The sequence below is a fragment of the Staurois parvus genome, unplaced genomic scaffold, assembly GCF_062004578.1.
Source record: "Staurois parvus isolate SC_StPar_1 unplaced genomic scaffold, SC_StPar_1.0 ptg000025l, whole genome shotgun sequence".
NCBI classification, from domain to species: domain Eukaryota; kingdom Metazoa; phylum Chordata; class Amphibia; order Anura; family Ranidae; genus Staurois; species Staurois parvus.
This window is the reverse complement of record NW_028317821.1, coordinates 12,876,144-12,897,840: the sequence shown is the minus strand read 5'-3', so window position 1 is coordinate 12,897,840 and position 21,697 is coordinate 12,876,144. Positions and strand designations below refer to the sequence as shown.

The 21,697-nt window shown below is 41.4% G+C and overlaps 1 protein-coding gene across 1 annotated transcript in view; it reads right to left on the bottom strand.

Annotated features, from left to right (window-relative positions):
• Positions 1–219: 219 nt before the first annotated feature.
• CUNH12orf75 (chromosome unknown C12orf75 homolog) overlaps positions 220–21,697 on the bottom strand; it is a 73,750-nt gene continuing 52,272 nt past the window's right edge. The window contains exons 2-5 of the mRNA XM_089651850.1: positions 10,356–10,380; positions 5,204–5,239; positions 4,586–4,656; positions 220–962 (exon numbers count right to left, since the gene is read on the bottom strand). Coding sequence (XP_089507976.1) covers positions 892–962; positions 4,586–4,656; positions 5,204–5,239; positions 10,356–10,380 — 203 coding nt within the window. The 3' untranslated portion in view covers positions 220–891. The remainder of the gene's footprint in view (positions 963–4,585; positions 4,657–5,203; positions 5,240–10,355; positions 10,381–21,697) is intronic.

Genomic DNA, 21,697 nt, shown 5'->3' with positions numbered 1-21,697 from the left:
GCCCCTAACTGCCCAAAAACTGCAGTGAAAGATCACAGCATAAATAAGATATTGCAACAGGAGGAGGAAGACTGTTGCTTTGTTTCACATTCTTGCTGGTGGAATAATTTAAGCTATATAGGAAGCTGGTGTCAAATTGAACTTGATATCAAATCATGAGTGGACTTGTTTAGTTTAGAAATTAAAGAAAAAAAAAAAAGCAGACATCAGAAACACACATTACAGGAGTAAATACATTTTATTAACAGTTGCAAATGTAAAAAAAGTGAATTTTAAGTGTATAATATAAAACTCTAAAACTGAGATTTCACAGAATAAAAAGGTATGTGCTTCTATATGGGCCAATTAGTTACATTAAGCAAGCCTTTAAGTAACGTATTATATTGTATAATGAAACCCATTTCACTTGATCCCCATTAAGGCCTGTCTTTCCAAGTCAACAAAAGTCTAGTAGCAAAGATAACCTGCAGTTTATTATTGCAAGCAGAAATACCACATACTGAAAGGTGTGATTGTTGGTTGCAATTCTGCTCATCACTGCAGCTTCCAAATTGCCCCCTAGTTTCCAGGGTAGGAAAAGGCTGCTCAGTCCCTGAATATTTCATAATGCAACTGCAGTCGCTACTAATTTTCATGGCCCCAATCTAAGGAGGAAAAGTTATTACATTAAAAACTGTCACAAGGAGTAGTTTAAAAAGGTAGTGGTAGACAGTTTGGCATCAAACACAGACCTGTTACTTGGTTGTCATAGGCTCAAGTAAAGCACAGGGGTAGCAGCGTTGAGATGTGAACCATCTAATGTCCTCTGCAAACAGTATATCCAGGAGACAGTCGTGGACTCACGTTTACCCGTAAAAGCGAACATTTGAAAGTTTTCAAAGCTCCACTGTGCTAGCAGATGTTCTCTGGTAGAGGAGAGCCAGGCTTTGTGTTCTGTGCATAGGATTGGCTGGGGGCTGAAACTATTTAAAGAGTCTCATTAGATATAAAAAACAGACAAACAGTTCACAATCATTCAGCCCTGCAGGGACTTCTGGTTATAATACTCTATACATATTAAAAAAAAAAGGGGAAAAAAAAAAGTACAGAACAAGCATTAATTGGGTAGACTATACAATCGCAATGAAATAAAAATTAGGGTGTGGGTTTTAACACAGTCTATCAATTTTTTGTATGGAAACAAAGTGCTGAGGACATAAAACAAAAACTACACAGCTAAGACTTCAACCATACCATATACAGCATGTGCCTTGCCAAGGCAAGCATGCGCTGGGGTGCCATTCAGAATGATCTGGAAGTAAAATGCTTTTTCTTACTGTAACACATGTAAATGGTCCCTTACAGTTAAAAACAAAAAACTTGTCAGGAAAAAAAAAAAAAAAAAAAATATATAGTTGATATGGGATCGCCAGCAGCTTTGGAATGGTCATCCTGATATTGGATTTACCATTTTAGTTCACTGATGCAGAAAAAAAAGTATGTGCTGGTATTCTGACGTTGCTAATTTGAGATCAGTGGTTTACCAAGTAAAGCAAGGAGGAGGGTAGAATCCCTAAAGCTTGCAAGTGTCATGTTCATGCATGTGTAATCTGGAGCACTGGTATTTACAAGAGCTTACGTTTTTGTAATACAGTAATATGGACAGAGATATGCCCCACAGTATGACCATACACCTGTATCTATACCCATGTGCATGTACCTCAATGCCTGCTAGAAAGGCAACAGCTGCAGTAGAGTACAGTGCTTAGGGCAATAAAAATAACACTTGTCCTGTTTCCACTTCCTAACATTTTAACAAAGAAATCTGCCATTAAATTCTGTCTAAAACCACGTTTTTCGTTTTGGATAAAGTATGGAATAATAAAAAAGAAAAAAAAAAAAAACCAAACAGTCTGCCCTAAACATATGTAAACCCAAAAATGTAATGTATACCACCTTTCCAGTCCTTAGATGTAATGGCTCTATTAGTTTATTTTTGCAGGCTTTTTCCCCCCTTTAGTATTCACCTCATGATTTTGCCAGTAACGCAATTCTGTCATATTAGAATACTAAAGCAACATACTGCATAGGGACAACAACAGGACTTCTGGGAACTCCCCATCTTGTACATAAAAATGAGTGGGGTACTGTAGTCCGCAAGACAATAAAACTGAACCCAATGCAGCACAGGCCGTTTCAGTTCACAAGATTTCTGGCAAAAGGGGTTTTCTTTTTTTTTATCCATGGAGGAACACCAGATTCACCTATCATGGTTTACTGCTGCCTACAAGAGAATTGGATACTGGCAAGAAATAAGCAGCACAGGATCACCCCATCCTCAACCATCATGTCTTTTTCCATTGTACTCAGAGCTGAAGATGTATCCACTCTCCCATTTTCCTTTTCTTGAATCTCCCAGCAGCTACTGATTGTAGAAAAATCTTCCAGATATGTTAACATGGCCCTAAAGGCTTTTTTTTTTAAATTAAAATAAGAGGTTATACTTGCCTGCTCTGTGTAATAAGACTGCACAGAGTGGTCCCAAACCTCTTTAGCTGTCCTCTGCCAGCACGCTTTCCCTTGTCTTTCTCCCTGCAAGTGCCCCCATAGCAAGTTGGCTGCTATGGGGGTCACATGTGCAGGTGCACACTCAAGCTGGACTGTGTGCCTTGATAGACATCCATACACCCCATTCCTTAAAGAAAAAAAAAAAAGAAAAAAACAATAACCCCATGACTTTAAATTCTGGAAGTCCCTCCAGTTAGCCATCAGGCACTGATCAATTCAGGCTGAATATGTTAAATCCTAGAAATCTCTCCAGTCAGCCACTGATGGCATGTTTTTCTCAATTTATATTGTTCTCTCTGACATCCCTGAACTTTTTGAAGTTCCTCCAGTCATCTACAGCTACACAATTTGGGTGTAGTTAAGGTGATTCCTGGATTTGAACAACCTAAGATGTTCAGGAGCTGTATGCAGGTAGGGAATGCCAGCTATGGACCTTCTGGCCTGCAGGTTCAACAACAAACTGATCTGAAGCAGTGGATACTTTGGTGGCTACATTGGATTAGTATAATCTCATGTATGCCTTTCCTCTCATGAAACATCTTCCTCATCTGCTTCAAGAAATATTGAGGGCAATCCGTCCATGATCCTTATTTCTAAGTACAAGCTCTGGGGGATGTGATATGTACACCCGGTAAGACTCCTGGCAGACCCTCAGTGAGCTCTGTCAGATTATCAGGGTCTTGTGTCCCAGCAGGGCTGTTTTGCCCTCCTACTTCAGCATGGCTGTTGAAGCCCAGGTTTGTTTTTTTTTTTTCTTTTTGGTAGAAGCATCTCTGAATCTATTTCCTACAATGCAACCAGCTAGGAAAGCATAATTCACTTGGTGTGAGCTGGGGCTTCCATCCTAGGAATTTCAGTGGAATGAATGTTTTCCATCCTGCAGCTGGGAGAGGACTCCTGGTACTTTCAAGGACCAAGTTTCTACCTGGTCCATCTTGTTTCAGTGACTGTTCTTGCAGTCCTTAAAATTATACCTGTGTAGAGGGAGTCTCCCATGAAACTTGTCCATTTTGTTCCTCTGTGGGATCTGAACATGGTATCTCAATCACGGTGTGAACTCATGCTGAGCCATGAACCACAAACTGGAGTTTCTTGTAGCCTTTGCGCTGAGGCGAGTGTCTAAACTGGTAGCTTTATCCTGCCAGACAGCCCTTTTGAATTTGCATAGAGACAAAGTGGGGCCCGAGGCCAAGGATTTAAGGTAGTTCTGTCTTTCACCTCAACCGGGAGACTGATTCTCTGGTCCCTCTATCTGCCTCCAGTTCTCAAAAATGAAAATTCCCTCATTCCAGATGGACCATGGTAGGGCACTCTGACCAAGGCACCCAGAGATGATGAAACTAGAAGTAAGACAGCATTCAAACCTATGTCTTAAGGATCGGGCACCACCAATTCCAGTTCAGATGCACTGTGCCTGGTCTGTGAATGTGTCAAAAAAAAAAAAAAAGAAAAATATCTTTTCAGTTTTCAAAGTTTTTACAACGTGGATTTTCAGGCCTCATCCGATTCCAGCTTTGGGCACTGGATCCTTCAGGTGGCTGTTTGAGCTGCAGGCCATCTCCAGTTTTGTCCGATTTTGCTTGGGTTTGTTTGCCGTTGATGTCCAAAAGCAGTTGAACTGAGGAGTGGGCAATCTGACAGTCCGTAGAATTCCTGTGTCCCAACAAAAAGGATTTTTGTACTCACCATAAAATTACTTTCTTGGAGCCCATCCCCATGAATTTTCATGTTCTTGGTACTACTTGCTACAAAACAAGGGACTGTTTTGGGTGGGGGTTAGCCTGTGCTGGCTAGCCATTTTTCTGTTCCTAGTGTCCATTTCTCCTTTTTTGCACTTCACCAACAAAACACTTTCAAGGGTATAGTCAACAGACCAGAGAAATAAATACATTGTTAGGATTTACACAAACTTTAAATGACAGATTCCTTTTAGGCAGGCCTTACACTTATTTGTTGCATCAATGTGTGACAAATATCTATAAAATACAGGGCATAAAACAAAGTGAGAAATAAAATACAGAAAATACTCGTAAGATACCTTGTTCTCCTTTCGGACCGCTATACATTGATGTATCTGTTGGTATACCTACATATACACCTCCATAATTCCTTAAAAAAAAAAAAAAAAAAAGGTTTATGGGCCTTAAAGTCATGAACATAAGTACAATGTATGAATATCCTAAAATCAATCAAGGAATTGGAAACTCAAACAACCAATTAAGCATATACACAAACTGCCACACATTACCGCTGTATTCAGAGCAGGAAAAAAAAAAAAATAATTATAGGACTCGGCCCACTAAACATATTTCACCTAGTAATAGATTCTTACAAATCGAACAGTCTGGTGACGAGATCCCTGCACTTGACATCTCCACACCAGCCAAGTAGGGCCTTACTATTCTTGTGGATGCGATTTATATTATGGAAAATGAAAAGGAAACATGGAACAACTCAATAGTGGATGTGAGCACCAAGACCCCCAAAGAAGCAAAAACAGCCAAGAACAATTATAGGGACATCATGCTACCACGGTCTTCAGAACATATAAGACGCTAGAGAAAACTCACTGAACCAACATCCAGTTTGAAAAACAGAACTAGAACATTTTTTGTGAACTTGCCAGTTAAAAAGGCATATTAACCTGAGTTGTTACCTGTGTTTGTCATCTTGAGAAGAAGTATCATCTGTCCTGTAACACAAAATTTAGAACATTCTGGGTTTAAACCATGATTACAAAAGAAACATTCTCACTATATTCTAAATGTTTAAATAAACTGTCCCTAATATTTATCCTTTTAATGTTTGCCATAAACAGCAGTCTGAGCAGATGTGGCTGACAAATCTCTAGAAACTGTTCTGCTTTCCAGTCAGCAAGGCCCAAAAACCCTGAGGAATGTTTTCACTGCAAGAGGTCCTACCCTGTGCATGTCCCTAAGAAAGTGGCCCCAGAGAATATATAACTATACAGATGCTTATTGATATTTTGTGTAAAAATTAAAAATCTGCAGATATTCGTATTCTGTTACCTTGGATCAGTTAATTTTAAAATTTCTTGCATGGTTCTGTCCTTCACTGAGCAAATCATATGTTGTATAATCAGCTTTAGCAAAATGGACGTAATGATCTTTAGCAAAATGGATGTAAATCTTTATAAAATTTTGGTGTACTAAATCTTTATTTCAGCTTATGTTGGATGCAATCAAATTACACCCCTTAATGGTTCTGTATACTGTATGTCTCAAAAGGCACTCCCAGGTGTAACATATCTGAACTTTAGTTCAAAGGTCTAGGCACCTCTTACTATCACCATTACAAAGTTTCTCTTTTGGAATACTGTATTTTAAAGAAAATGCAAAAGAAACAAACATCAAGGTCTGCAGGAACAGAGCCAACATATAAGAGGGAGATTTTTCCACTGACATACAGTGGATCCAGAAAGTATTCACAGCGCTTAACTTTTGCCACATTTTGTTATGTTACAGCCTTATTCCAAAATGGATTACATTAATTTTTTCCCCTCACCATTCTACAAACAAAACCCCATAATGACAAGGCAAAAATTCATTTTGAAATCTTTGTTTGCAATTTCTTAAAAATAAAAACAAAAACAAAAAAAAACTAACAAAACCACATGTACATAAGCATTCTCATCCTTTGCCATGACACTCAAAATTGAGTTCTGGTGCATCCTGTTCCCACTGATAATCCTTGAGATGTTTCCACAACTTGATTGGAGTCCACCTGTGGAAAATTCAGTTGGACATGATTAGGAAAGGCATAAAACCTGTCTATATAAAGGTCCCACAGTTAACCATGCATGTGAGAGCACAAACCGAGCCATGAAGTCCAAGGAATTGTCTGTAGACCTCCGAGACAGGATTGTATCAAGGCACAGATCTGGGGAAGGGTACAGAAAAATTTCTGCAGCATTGAAGATCCTCAGTGAGCATAGTGGCCTCCATCCGTAAATGGAAGTTTGGAACCACCAGGAATCTTCCTAGAGCAGGGTGCCCGGCCAAAATGAATTGAGAAGGGCCTTAGCCAGGGAGGTAACCAAGCACCCGAGGGTCACTCTGAAAGAGCTCCAGCATTTCTCTGGAGAGAGGAGAACCTTCCAGAAGAACCACCATGTCTGAAGCACTCCACCAATCAGGCCTGTATGGTAGATTGACTAAACGGAAGCCACTCCTCAGTAAAAGGCAAATGGCAGCCTGCCTGAAGTTGAATGACCCTAAGCACACAGCCCACTTAAGGAGTGGCTACGGGCCAACTCTGAATGTCCTGGAGTGGCCCAGACCCGACTGAACATCTCTGGAGAGATCTGAAAATGGATGTACCGGCACTCCCCATCCAACCTGATGGAGCTTGAGAGGTACCGCAAAAAAGAATGGGAGAAATTGCCCAAAAATAGGTGTGCCAAGCTTGGAGCATCATACTCAAAATTACTTGAGGCTGTAATTGGTGCTAAATGTGCTTCAACGTTTTGAGCAAAGGCTGTGAATACTTTATACATGTGTTTTTTTTTTTGTATTTTATTTTTAATAAAAATTGCAAAGATTTCAAAAATGAACATCTTTCGTGTTATTATGGGGTATTGTTTGCAGGATGTTGAGGAAAAAATTGAATTTAATCCATTTTGGAATAAGGCTGTAACATAACAAAATGTGGCAAAAGTTAAGCGCTGTGAATACTTTCTGGATGCACTGTACCCCAGAAGATATGGAAAAAAAAAAACCCACAGTCCAAGATTTCCAGTTTACAAAATGGAAGTCTGTTGCTCCCCCACTAGCTGAAACTCTGCAGAATCTTGATCGCAAGTGAGGGAATAGCAATGCAATGGCATGCCACTGGTTCACCCAGCAAGACGACAAGTCTTGATTCACACATGTGCACTGCAGATCGAAGAAGCTCAGGTTTCACAGCTAATTGATACAGTAGCTGTTCAGCAGTTCATGACAGTTGTACATCAGGTTCAGGACCGTATTAGTTCAGGATCTTATCCTGTTCACATATATGTGGTTTAAAAATTGTTCCCATAGAAGTCAGTCAATAGCCTGTAAGCTGCACCTGAACCTGAAGGCACTGCTTAGAAGTCAGATATGGACTCTTTTTCAAACTGCACCGCCATCGCACCAGACATATGAAAAACACTGCTTCCTAGGGTGCCTGTTCACATATGTCATGCGAATTGGATGCGGTTCAAATCACATTCTATCCGCATATATGTGAACTGGCACTTCGTGATTAAGTCACTGGCAAGTTGCTACAAGCATCATAAATCACTAGTGTAACAAGGGCCTAAGGCTCTTTTCAGATGGCACAGGGTCTGCTGAACTGAAGCCTAGTGGGACAGATGTACATTTTTTTCACATCTGTGCCTGTTCAGTTTGTGCCTGGCAGACGCATGCTATATCTATGGGCAGCTGGATGTAAATGAACTTAAACATTTTGGATCAGACGTAGCCTGATGTAAACAAATGGCAAAGTCCAGAAAACGACATGGATGAACTCGGAGGTAGATGGGTGTACACTGACACAAGTCTATTTACATCCACCTGTCCATAGAGCTGCATGGAGCTTCTGATCAGGTAACCCTGAAAAAACTGTCAGGTAGACCTGATCAGAATGTCCATGTGAAAAGTTATAGTGAGGATAAAACAAACAAAACAAAAAAAGATTTAGGCGTGAGTCCATTGCTTTGGGCTGTGTTTGGTAGCCTTGTTGAGCGCAGTCCCAGGGCAAAGACAAAGCAATCTGCCTTGTTTGCTATGAAGCCAGTTTACATCACTGTATTGTGGTGGCATTACATGCAGTAGTTCAGAACTGGTGCATCAGGACACTCCTTCCCAGGCACACTGGGTTTAGTGCTGCTGATGGGAACAAGCAAAGTTAAAGTTTAGGCCAAGGTTAAGCATAGGAATCAAGGGTAAGTGAAGGAAAATATATCATTAAGTTTTTTCGCTGGCAAGCAATAGTTTAGGCACCAAAGTAAATCCTTTAAAAAGTGTACATTTTTCACACCCTGACTTACAAAAAAAAAAAAAAAAAAAAAGTACAAAAGCTGAACTTACAATTTGGCTTTGAAAAATGTAGCCAGTAAAAAGAAGCAGGGAGATTAGGATTCTGAAGTCTGCTAGAACAAGCCCAATGTTACAGTCAGCTCTAGAAAATCATTGACAGCTGCAAACGTAGCAACATACTGTATATTGCAACCATTCAATAGCAACTATTTATACTATTTCAGTTATTAATAGCTTGCTCGCTGCCGTAAAGTACAAGTACTGCTACAGGGCAGAGCAAAATTACGTATATAGATGCGCGCACACGCACACTGTTTGAATTTCCGGGGAGGGAGAGCGGGCCGCCCTATCCGTGCCGCCAATGGCGGCTAGGGATGTCAAATAGGTCTCAGCCAGAGATTCCCCACCGGCAATAGTCGGGGAAAGCTGACAGGGGTGACACCTGTGTGTAAACAGGTCTCTCTCCTGCCAGTAAAGACATGCTGCATTGTATTTCTCTGCACAGCAGAGAAACACAAAGCAGCAAGTCTCCCTAGTAAAACACACACGCATATACTGTAAAATAGCAGTGTGTCATTAGTACAGTGTCAGTGCTTTTTATTAGCAGTGATCACTATATTAGTGTCAATGGGATGTCAGTCAGTTCCCACCCAGTGTCAGAATGCCCGCCGCCATTACTAGTATAAAATCTCTCCCCCCCTCGCTCTCCATTTTGACCTAAATTTATGAAGAAATTTGATTTCTTTTTTTATTGGATATATTTTATAGCAAAAATAAAAATATATTGTTTTTTCCCCAAAATAGAAGGAGGAAGAGGGAGGAAGGAAGAGGAAGGAAGGAGGAAGAGGAAGGAGGAAGGAGGAAGGAGGAAGGAGGAAGAGGAAGGAGGAAGAGGAAGGAGGAAGAGGAAGGAGGAAGAGGAAGAGGAAGGAGGAAGGAGGAAGGAGGAAGGAGGAAGGAGGAAGAGGAAGAGGAAGAGGAAGAGGAAGAGGAAGAGGAGGAGGAAGGAGGAAGGGGAAGAGGAAGAGGAAGAGGAAGAGGAAGAGGAAGGAGGAAGGGGAAGAAGAGGGAGGAAGAAGGAGGAAGAGGAAGGAGGAAGGAGGAAGAAGAAGGAGGAAGAAGAGGGAGGAAGAAGAAGGAGGAAGAAGAAGGAGGAAGGGGAAGAAGAGGGAGGAAGAAGAAGGAAGAAGAGGGAGGAAGAAGAAGAGGGAGGAAGAAGAAGAGGGAGGAAGAAGAAGAGGGAGGAAGAAGAAGAGGGAGGAAGAAGGAGGAAGAAGAAGGAGGAAGAAGAGGAAGAAGGAAGAAGAAGGAGGAAGAAGAAGGAGGAAGAAGAAGGAAGAAGAAGAAGGAAGAAGAGGAAGAAGGAAGAAGAGGAAGAAGGAAGAAGAGGAAGAAGGAAGAAGGAAGAAGAGGAAGAATTAGAAGAGGAAGAATTAGAAGAGGAAGAATTAGAAGAGGAAGAATTAGAAGAGGAAGAATTAGAAGAGGAAGAATTAGAAGAGGAAGAAGAAGAGGAGGAAGAAGAAGAAGAAGAGGAAGAAGAAGAACAGGTGATCAAATACCACCGAAAGAAAAGCTCTATTTGTGGGAGAAAAAAAAAATGACAAATTTAATTTACGTACAGCGTTGCATGACCACTCAGTAACGCAGCGCAAAAAATGGCCTGGTCGGGGGGGGGGGGAAATCCTTTGGAGGGAAAGTGGTTAAGAAACCCAGAGCTACAATTCAAACATTTTAGATACAGATTATGTGGGAAAATGCTCCAATTATGCTGAATTTACTCACGTGTCTTTGGAAGGTCCCCTGCAACCTAAAGGATAAAAAAGAGAAAAAAAAAAAATTTGATTGATTTAGTGCTTAGAATGAAATTTGCTTGCATAATAAAATATAAATAAATAATATACACGGCTCCAAAAAATTTAAAGGAACACTTTTTAATCAGAGTAAAGCATCAAGTCAATTAAACTCCTGGGATATTGATCTGGTCAGTTCAGTAACAGAGGGTGTTGTTAACCAGTTTCAGTTTCTTTGCTGTAAATGAAATGAACAGGTGCACTAGATGGTCAACAATGAGACAACCCCCAAAACAGGAATGGTTTTACAGGTGGAGGCCACTGACAATTTTTTCCCTAGTCATCTTTTCTTACGGTTTTTCAATAGTTGTGCATTTGGCTAGGGTCAGTGTCACTACTGGTAGCATGAGGCGATACCTGGACCCTACAGAGGTTGCACAGGCAGTCCAACTCCTCCAGGATGGCACATCAATACGTGCCATTGCCAGAAGGTTTGCTGTGTCTCCCAGCACAGTCAGAGCATGGAGCAGATTCCAAGAGACAGGCAGTTATTCTAGGAGAGCTGGACAGGACACTAGAAGGTCTTTAACCCATCAGCAGGACCGGTATCTGCTCATTTGGCAGTACTCGTCCTGTTCCTCCTTGCGCAGAGCCCTACAAAATGACCTCCAGCAGGTCACTGGTGTGAAGGTCTCTGACCAAACAATCAGAAACAGACGTCATGAGGGTGGCCTGAGGGCCCGACGTCCTCTAGTGGGCCCTGTGCTCACTGCCCAGCACCATACAGCTTAATTGGCATTTGCCATTAAAACACCAGAATTGGCAGGTCTGGCACTGACGGTGCCCTGAGCTTTTCACAGATGAGAACAGCTTCACCATGACAGACGTGAAAGGGTCTGGAGAAGCCGTGGAGAACGTTATGCTGCTTGCAATATTCAGCATGACTGTTTTGTTGGCGAGTCAGCGATTGTCTGTGGAGGCATATCCATAGAGGGACACACAGACCTACAGGCTAGACAATGGCACCCTGACTGTCATTAGTTATCGGGATGAAATCATTAGACCCATTGTCAGACCCTACACTGGTGCAGTGGGTCCTGGGCTCCTCCTGGTGCACTATAATGCTCAGCCTTAAGTCATGAGAGTATACAGGCAGTTCCTGGAGGATGAAGGAATTGATACCATTGAATGGCCCCCACGCTCACCTGACCTAAATCCAATAGAACTCTTCTGGGATATCATGTTTTGGTCCATCTGACGCTGCCAGGTTGCACCTCAGTAATGCCCTGGTCCAGATCTGGGAGAAAATACCCCAGGACACCATCCATTGTCTCATTAGGAACATGCCCCAATGTTGTCGTCAGGCACGCATACAAGCACGTGGGGGCCATACAAAACTACTGAGTACCATTTTGAGTTGCTGCAATGAAATTTCAGCAAAATAGACTAGCCTGCTGCATAAATTTCACTTTTATTTTCATTACCCTGTCTATATCAGTATAGATATCCAGCATGATATTTTTCCCCATTGAGGTCTGATGTGTTTTCAAAGTACGTACACACACTTTGTTGAACATTCAATCAGAATATAAAAAAGTGAAGGTTCATACACTGCAAAAAAGTATAACCATATATAAAACAGTCATTAGAACCCCCAAAACAGTTATGAAGACCTTTGAAATCTTGCTAAAACCTACATCCCCCTGAAATAAATGAAGGGCCCCTTTCCCTCCTCAATCTCACTATGGTTACACAGAGTACAGGATAGTAGACGAATGGAAGATCTCATCCTCTCCTCCCAAAACAAAAAACACAATGCATACTGAAAATGGTTCTATTGGAATGATTTTACATTAATTTGGAAGGAAAGGCTCTCAAATATGGCAACTCCTAATCCAAAAGCTAAAAAACAAACACCATATGGACCACCTGAGGGGCGCCCTGCAGCTCCTGCCTTTCCTTGTTTCCGCCCTGCGCCCCCCCCCCCATAACCCTTGCCCAAACATCCCTACCCCCTTCTTGAAACCTTCCACCCTTCTTGATCTGTTCCCTCCTCTGTTCAATTTTCCTTTTCATTTCCTACTGTGGGATGTATACAGCTACTGTATCCAATGCACTCTTTTCTTATACCTTAATACTGATACAAAATTGTTTATTCTATAGAATGCCTTAGCATTCTCCATACTATGGTTTATACCCATTATAAAATAAAACAAATTACCAAAAACACTTCTGATGTAATAACTGAGCTCTTCCATGTGGAGGTACAACTGATTTGCTATATACGCCTTTACATTTAATGAGAAAATGGATTAAATCTGCTTACATGGTCATAAAGAGTATGGCCAGTTTACAGCAGTAAGTCAATGTGCTTTGTTTACTGTGTCTCTGTAGCCCAGTCATTGCCACATCAGCAACTGAAGCTGCAAGTCATCGGTAATTTTAGATTACTATAGGCACATCAGTAATTCACACTGCCTGGTAATTACACCCTGTTCCAAATTAAGAAAATTCTATTTAAGTGTCACAAAGATGAAATATTTTGTTTTTCAGTTTAACTCATGGATGGCATTGTGCGTCAGGGCTCTTTTGATCACTGAAAACAATCTCGGACACCTGTGATAATTAGATTGGCCGGTGAGCCGAATTTATGGAAAAACTACTAGGAGGGCGTTCCACATTATTAAGCAGAACACCATTTTCAAGCAATATGGGGAAGAAAAAGGATCTCTCTGCTGCCGAAAAGGGTGAAATAGTTCAATGCCTTGGACGAGGTATGAAAACATTAGATATTTCACGAAAACGTAAGCGTGATCATCGCACTATTAAGAGATTTGTGGCTGATTCAGAGCACAGACGGGTTCGTGCAGATAAAGGCACATTGAGGAAGATTTCTGCCAGATCCATGCATCGGATCAAGAGAGCAGCTGCTAAAATACCATTACATAGCAGCAAACAGATATTTGAAGCTGCTGGTGCCTCTGGAGTCCCACGGATATCAAGGTGTAGAGTCCTCCAGAGTCTTGCAACTGTGCATAAACCTTCTATTCGGCCACCACCAACCAATGCTCACAAGCAGAAACGGCTGCATTGGGCAGAAAAATACATGACTAATTTTTAAACAGTCCTGTTCACTGATGAGTGTCGTGCAACCCTGGATGGTTCAGATGGATAGAGTAGTGGATGGTTGGTGGACAGCCACCCTGTTCCAACAAGGCTGCGACATCATCAAGGCGGTGGTGGAGTCATGTTTTGGGCCGAAATCATGGGAACAGAGCTGGTTGGCCCCTTTAGGGTCCCCAAAGGTGTAAAGATGACCTCTGCAAAGTATGTGGAGTTTATGACTGACCACTTTCTTCCCTGGTACAGAAGGAAGAATTATGCTTTCCGTAATAAAATCATCTTCATGCATGACAATGCACCATCTCATGCTGCAAAGAATACCTCTGCATCAATGGCTGTTATGGGGATAAAAAGGAGAGAAGGTCATGGTGTGGACTCCATCCTCCCCTGACCTCAATCCTATTGAGAACCTTTGGAGCATCCTCAAGCAAAAGATCTATGAGGGTGGGAGGCAGTTTACATCCAAACAGCAGCTCTGGGAGGCTATTCTGACATCTTGCAAACAAATTCAAGCAGAAAATGTAAAAAAACTCAACAAGTTCAATGGATGCAAGACTTGTGAAGCTGCTATCAAATAAGGGGTCCTATGTTACAATGTAACGTGACCTGTTAAAATGTTTAAAAAGTTAAAATGTTGTTAAAAGTTTGATTGAAATAGCTTTTGATTTCAGTAAATATGCTGCAAACACAACAAATGACAATTTTCAGTTCTTTACAACCTATAAAGCAGGGGTCTTCAAACTTTTTAAACAGGGGGCCAGTTCACTGTCCCTCAGACCGTTGGAGGGCCGGACCATAGTTAAAAAAAAAAAAAAAACAACACTATGAACAAATGCGGACACAGTACAGGAGATGACCAGAGACTGTGGACATACAATGGCGGCGGGAGTACTGTGCCGGCCGCTCAATAAGACGCACGGACATCTCCCCCAAAGTGTGTCTTATGGAGCGAAATCGTGCCCCATCATTGGTGTCAGTGGGGGGGGAGGAATAGTGCCCCATCATTGGTGTCAGTGGAGGGGAGGAATAGTGCCCCATCATTGGTGTCAGTTGGGGGGGGGGGGGAGAATAGTGCCCCATCATTGGTGTCAGGGGGGGGGGGGGGGGGGGGAGAATAGTGCCCCATCATTGGTGTCAGTGGGGGGGGGGGGGGGGAGGAATAGTGCCCCATCATTGGTGTCAGTGGGGGGGGAGGAATAGTGCCCCATCATTGGTGTCAGTGGGGGGGGGGGGGGGGGGGGGGGAGGAATAGTGCCCGATCATTGGTGTCAGTTGGGGGTGGAATAGTGCCCCATCGTTGGTGTCAGTGGAGGAATAGTGCCCCATCATTGGTGTCAGTGGGAGGAATAATGCCCCATCATTAGTATCAGTGACACCAACGATGGGGCACTATTCCTCCCACGGACACCAATGACACGTAACTTGCTGACCCCTGCTCCAGCCTAGGTGCTACTGCAGCCAGCATACCTGGTTGCAGCAGCACCATCAGCTTGGCACACTTGCCTGTCAGCTGTCCTTCACTCGGGCCTCTCTCTCACTTGATGTTTGCGGGGCTGCTCGGCTCCGCCTCCTTGCAGGTGATTGGCCGCCTGTGTGCCTTTCCTGAGCTACAGTTCTGGCGCCCAATCACCAGCGAGGAGGCGGAGCAGGAGTGAGGGAGCGGATCGTCGTGGGACTGGGACCGGAGCCAGGTAAGGTACAGCAGCCCCCTGCTCGCCCCTGTACTTAGTGTCCCTTCCTGTCCTGCCCCTGCCGGTGGGCCGGATAAATGGCTTCGGCGGGCCGCATGTGGCCCGTGGGCCGTAGCTTGAGGACCCCTGCTATAAAGTGTTTTGAAACTTACTGTGCTTAATAATTTGGAACAGTGCATTGTAAGTTTTTTAGGTTTAAAAAAATTAGTGTTATCATTAGGAGGTTTGTTCAATAAAATGTGAATTGTACTCTTAATAGTTGATGACATGAGAATTATGCTGACTGTTATTTACATCAATTTAGGCAAATGAGAAAAATATCATTTGTATAATAATTTGGAACAGGGTATACTTATACATAGTTATGACTGTGGCCGCATTCTTTAGAGCAATGGAATGTGGTATTCCTTATTCTACTCAAAATAAAATTAGAATATACCAAACATTCCAAATCTGAGGTTTTTCAACCCAGGAATCTTACACTGTATATTGCTTAACTGCTTCCCATGCACCCTATAGCAGTAATACTGCTACAGGGCAGCACAAAATCCTGTGTATGTATACACACATACATACATACACATATACACACATACATACACACGTGTATGTATATATATATATATATATATATATATATATATATATATATATATATATATATATATATATATATATATATATATATATATATATATATATATATATATATATATATATATATATATATATACACACACATACACACACACATACACACACACACACACACATACACACACACATATACACACACATACACATATACACACACATACACATACACATATACACACACACACACACACACACACACACACACACGATTCACATTCCCAATGTGATCACGGGCCAGAGGGGCATGTGCCCCAGCCGACCCGCGGGTGCCATGATTTGGTCCCCAAGGGATCAATCTGATTTAGGCCAGTGAAGTTCGGTCTAAATCGGATGATCGATCCCTGTCCTATCAAAGATATTCCTGTATGTGTTTACACTTACACAGGTACAGGAAATGATGCAATCTTCTCTCTGGGAACATTCCACCCCAGAGAGAGAAGAAAGGACACAGTGAGTAAAAGCACTACACTTACAGTTCGAACACATTTAACCCCTTGATCGCCCACCCCCAGTCAACCCCTTCACGGTCCTGTCACCAGTATCATTAGTACAGTGTACAGATTTTTTACCTTTTAGTGAACTGGCGAGCACCAGTGGCCTAGCACATCCTGGTCTTTCACATACCAGCACTGCAGTATCACCTGGTAATGTGGTGAGTCTCTTAAGTGCAGTACAAGCTGGTGCAGGGGCTGGGAAAAGTAGTGTCCCACAGCCACCAAGAATCTGAACACAGGCCCGTAGAGAGCCCCTAGTGTCCTTCTGGATGTGCTTGCAAAACCAGATTGGCAGCCCACAAATTCTGCAGCACCTGTACTTCCCCCATTCACTGTCCAACCCGGAATTCAGGTGAAACCAGTAAATTTAAATACGCCCTTGATTTTTTGGGGCTGCTTTTCACAGAAGATCTCTATACATGGATTGTGGATCAAAGCAATTTATATGCACAACAGTTTATCGCCGCCAACCCAAATTCAAAACCTTACCAGACCATTCGCATGGAAACCATTACGGTTTCCAAATTGGGCATTACTTTTTTTATAATAATGAATTGCGGTTATATTGATCCACAGACCCAATTCATCATATGCCCGTGCTTTCTGCTGCCATGGCCAGGCATCGATATGAGAATATAATGCATTTCAACAACAATGCACGGTCATCCTTGGGGTGACCCTGAATTTTACCAGCTCCACAAAATTCGGCCCCTCGTAAATCACCTTAACCAAAAATTTGCAGCAAAAAATCTGGGTTGATGAGTCCCTCGATTTTTCTGGCTGCCTTGCATTCAAACAAACAATTTCTCCCCAGCAAGCGTGCCAGACATGGGGTCAAAATGTATAAGACCTGTGAGAGGGCAACAGGCTATACATACAAGTTTCGAATTTATGATCCCCCGGATGCCCAGACTACATGGGGAGCAGTGGCAAGATTTAGTTTGGGACTTTATGTCATCCTTTTTCTATATGGGTTACCACTTATACGTGGACAATTTTTATTCAAGCGTGCCACTATTTAGACATTTGTACAATCTTGGAATTGGTGCATGTGGCACTGTGCGACCTAACCGCTGGGGCTTCCCCTAACGGCTTGTAAATACCCATCTTAGAAAGGGGGAAAAAAGTCTGCTTGAGAAATGATCAATTGCTCCCAGTGAAGTGGAAGGACAAAACCAGATGTTTTCATCCTGTCTTCCATTCACGCAGACACGACCATCCAAATTGCCACGGCAGCTGGTGTTGAGAAGCCCCTCTGTGTCCACGACTACAACCTCAACATGGGAGGGGTGGACTTAAACGACCAGAAAAGCCTGACACTGGTACAAAAAAAGTGTGTGTTTATTTCAATTGGTTCTATATAATGCTTTTGTGCATTACAAAGCAACTGGATGAAGTGGGCCTTCCTAAAATTCCAGGAAGAGATCACGGCCCTTTTGTATCCAGAAGGCCTATGGCCCAAACCCCCAACCCAGATGTAGTTAGTCGGCTGCATGAGAGGCATTTTCCCGATGCCTTCCTGGTACCCCAACCCAAAGGACATCCCAAAAAAGATGCATCTGTAGCAGATGCTTTTTTGTCCCTCCTGTCCTGGCCAACCTTGTCTCTGTCTCAAGGTCTGCTTCTGTCGCTACCACACAGTAGTAGAGTATTAGTATAGGGTACAGCACGGCACAGTTCAGGGCACATATTTGCACAGGGTCTCAAAAGAGGTTAGGTAGTCAGGAAACTGGCTATGGCATTTTGAGAGACCCTACAGATTAAGTTTAAAAAAAAAAATTAAAAATTAAAAACCCCAAAACAGTTTTTTTTTCCCGGCAGCGAGTTACTGTTCTATTGTTAAACATTGTTTTTTTTTTTGCAGGAATGCCATTCAGCAATAACCTCTCTAGCGGTCTAATTATGTCCATATTTCTGTGCTCAAAGCGGTAAATTTTTTTTGCATGGAAATATGTCGTTTTTTATTGTAGGCCTGTAATTTTTAGGAATAACTCCCTGAAATCTGTCCGAACAAGAGTCTAGTAAACATCCCGGGTATGATAAAATTTGAAACACAAAATCATAAATTATAATTTAATAAACAATCATAAAAAATATAATAAGTGTAATTCAATAATGTAATCAAACCACTGAAATTTGAAATATAGCGCCAAATTCGTACATCACTGAGCAAAGTCGCAAAATCGTTCAGTGTCCGATGACGAATTTCCCCACAAATCATTATCACTCAATTCTGCAAGTGGTTCCAATTTACTATCACTGTTCTCTAGCTGGTCTAAAACCACTTTTGACCTAAAGGGATGCTTTTTGGACGCCATGGACATTTCTCAGTTTCAAGGCAGAAAGAACAGTAAAAATGCAGGCAGGGCACAGGACAAAGCAAAATGTATGTGAAATGGTTTGATACAGTAATGTTATACGATGTGATTTTGGTGTATTTAGTGAATGTCACTTTTTGACATTTTTAAATTTCCCACCAGTTCCGTCCCCCTGTACGTCCTGACGTCGCAGGGAACGGAAACCGGAAGACAGATGCCGGCATCGGCCGGACATTACTGGGAACACTGCAGGAGGGACATTGAGGGAGCGCAGGACAAGGTAAGTGAAGAGATCCTGGAGCAACGCTGCATGGTATTCCCTAGTGTAGCTCGGGGTTACCGCTTGTGGTGCTAAACTTTACCCTGAGCTACACTCGGGAATACCTCCAGTGAGGTTAATAGTGATCAAAAAAAAACTCCAGAGGTTGCACCATGCATGTGAGGTATCGCCGCGAATGTCAGATCAAGGGCAGTAATTCTAGCACTAGACCACTTCTGTAAATCTAAAAGGGTAGCTTGTAAAGGCTTTTAAAGCGTTGCCTATGGATATTAACCACTTGTCCTCTAGAGGATTTATCCCCTTTCCTTACCCGCTTCTTTTTGCTATTCGCCACTGCACTAGTTCAACTGATAATTGCGCGGTCATGCAATACTGTACCCAAACTAAATTTATGTCTTTTTTTCACACAAATAGAGCTTTCTTTTGGTGCTATTTCACCTATGCGCTCTTTATTTTTTGCGCTATAAACAAAAAAAATTAAACCAAAAAGTTTGAAGAAATACGTTATTTTTTACTTTCGGCTATAAAAAAAATATATAGTAAACTCAAAGTTAGTTATAAAATTTAGGCCAAAATGTATTCTGCTACATGTTTTTTGATAACAAAAAAAAAAAATCCCAATAAGCATATATTGATTGCTTTGTGTGAAAGTTATAGCGTCTACAAACTATGGTATAGATACTGCAATTTACACCTTTTTTTGCTATACAGCGCTGCACTAGTTTAACTGACAATTGCACGGTCATGCAAAACGGTACATAAATGAAATGTATGTCCTTTTTTTCACACAAATAGAGCTTTCTTTTGGTGCCATTTGACCACCGATGCACTTTTTAATTTTTGGCGTTACAAACAAAAAAATGTTTTGAGAAAAACATTTTTTTAAAAACTATATTTTCTCATTTGTGATAAAAATATATATATAAAAAAAATAAAATGTCATAAATATAGACAAAAATGTATTCTACTCCATGTTTTTGGTTAAAAAAAATCCCAGTAAGTGTATGTTTATTGCTTTGTGTGAAAGTTATAGCGTCTACAAACTATGGTATAGATAATGGAATTTACACAGCTTTTACTTTACTGCCCATCATGTATCTTGAGGTGCTAAAATACCAGGATAGTACAAACACCCCCAAATGACCCCTTTTCGGAAAGTAGACACCCTAAGCTATCTGCTGAGAGGCATATTGAGTCCATGGAAGATTTTTTTTTTTCCCCTCACAAGTTATTGGAAAAATGACACTTTTTTTAAATTAATTTTTTTAGACAAAGTAATTTAAATATATTTCTCGCACAAGCCATGGGTATATGTGGAATTACACCCCAAAATACATTCTGCTACTTCTACCAAGTATGGGGGTATCACATGTGAGACTTTTTGGGAGCCTAGCAACACACAGGAGCCTGAAATCCAATGACCACTTTGAAAGCCTGAAGGTGCGTCACTTGCTCATTTCACTTCCTCACTACCTATCACAGTTTCGAAGGCCCTGAAATGCCAGGATAGCAACAACACCCCCCTCCCACTAAATTACCTTTTTTTGGAAAGGAGGCACCCCAAGGAATTTAAAAAGGAGGCATGGTGAGTATTTTGCAGATCTAATTTTTTCTCACAAGGTTTTGAAATTCAAAAGAAAAAATATGTTTGTTTTTTTTCTTCAATTTTCAAAAACAAAAATGAGATCTGCAAAATACTTACCATGCTTCTTATCAACCCCTTTTTGGAAAGTAGACACCCCAAGGAATTTATTTGGGGGGGTTAGGTGCTATCCTGGCATTTCAGGGCCACCGAAACTGTGATAGGTAGTCAGGAAGTGGAATGAGGAAATAAAGCAATTTAAAAGCCTGATGGTGCTTATTGGATTTTGGGGTCCTGTACTTGGCTAGACTGCCAAAACGTCTCTCACATGTGGTACCTCCATACTTGGGAGAAATAGCAGAATGTATTTTGGGGAGTATTTCCACATATACCCGTGGCATGTGTGAGCAATAAATCATTTAACTGACAATTTTGTGTAAAAAAAAAAAAAAAAAAAAAAAGTGTTTATTTTACCACAAGTTTTTGGAAAATGACAAATTCTTCTATTGATTCAACATGCCTCTCAGCAAATAGTTTAGGGTATATACTTTCCAAAAGGGGTCATTTTGGGGGTGGGGGCATTTTATGCCCAGCATTAGACGTTTATGCCACACATCACTCACTCTTCTAACCACCTGAAGATCAAGCCTTTTCTGACACTTTGTTCACATGAAAAAAAAAAAAAAAAAAAAATCTATTTTTTGCTAGGAAATTTAAATCCCAAACATTATATATATTTTTTTAAAGCAAACACCCTAGTAAATAAAATGGTGGGTGCTGCAATTTTTTAGGTCACATAGTACTCGCGCAGCGATTTAAAAAAAAAAAAAAAAAAAAAAAAAAACTTTACTTTTATTGCACAAAAACACAAAATATTGGCCAATTTGGTAAAATATAAAAGATGATGGTATGCCGAGTAAATAGATACCAAACATGACATGCTTTAAAACTGCTCATGCTCCGTGCAATGGCGACAAACTGCATACGTTTTTAATATCCATAGGCAACATTTTAAAAGCCTTTACAAGCTACCATTTTAGATTTACAGAGGAGGTCTAGTGTTAGAATTACTGTCCTTGATCTGATGTTCGTGTCACTACCTCACAGGCATGGTGCAACCGCTGTTTCCATACTGGCACAGGGTCAACACTCTCGAATGCAGATGCGCACGTGCAGCGAGGGTACTTTT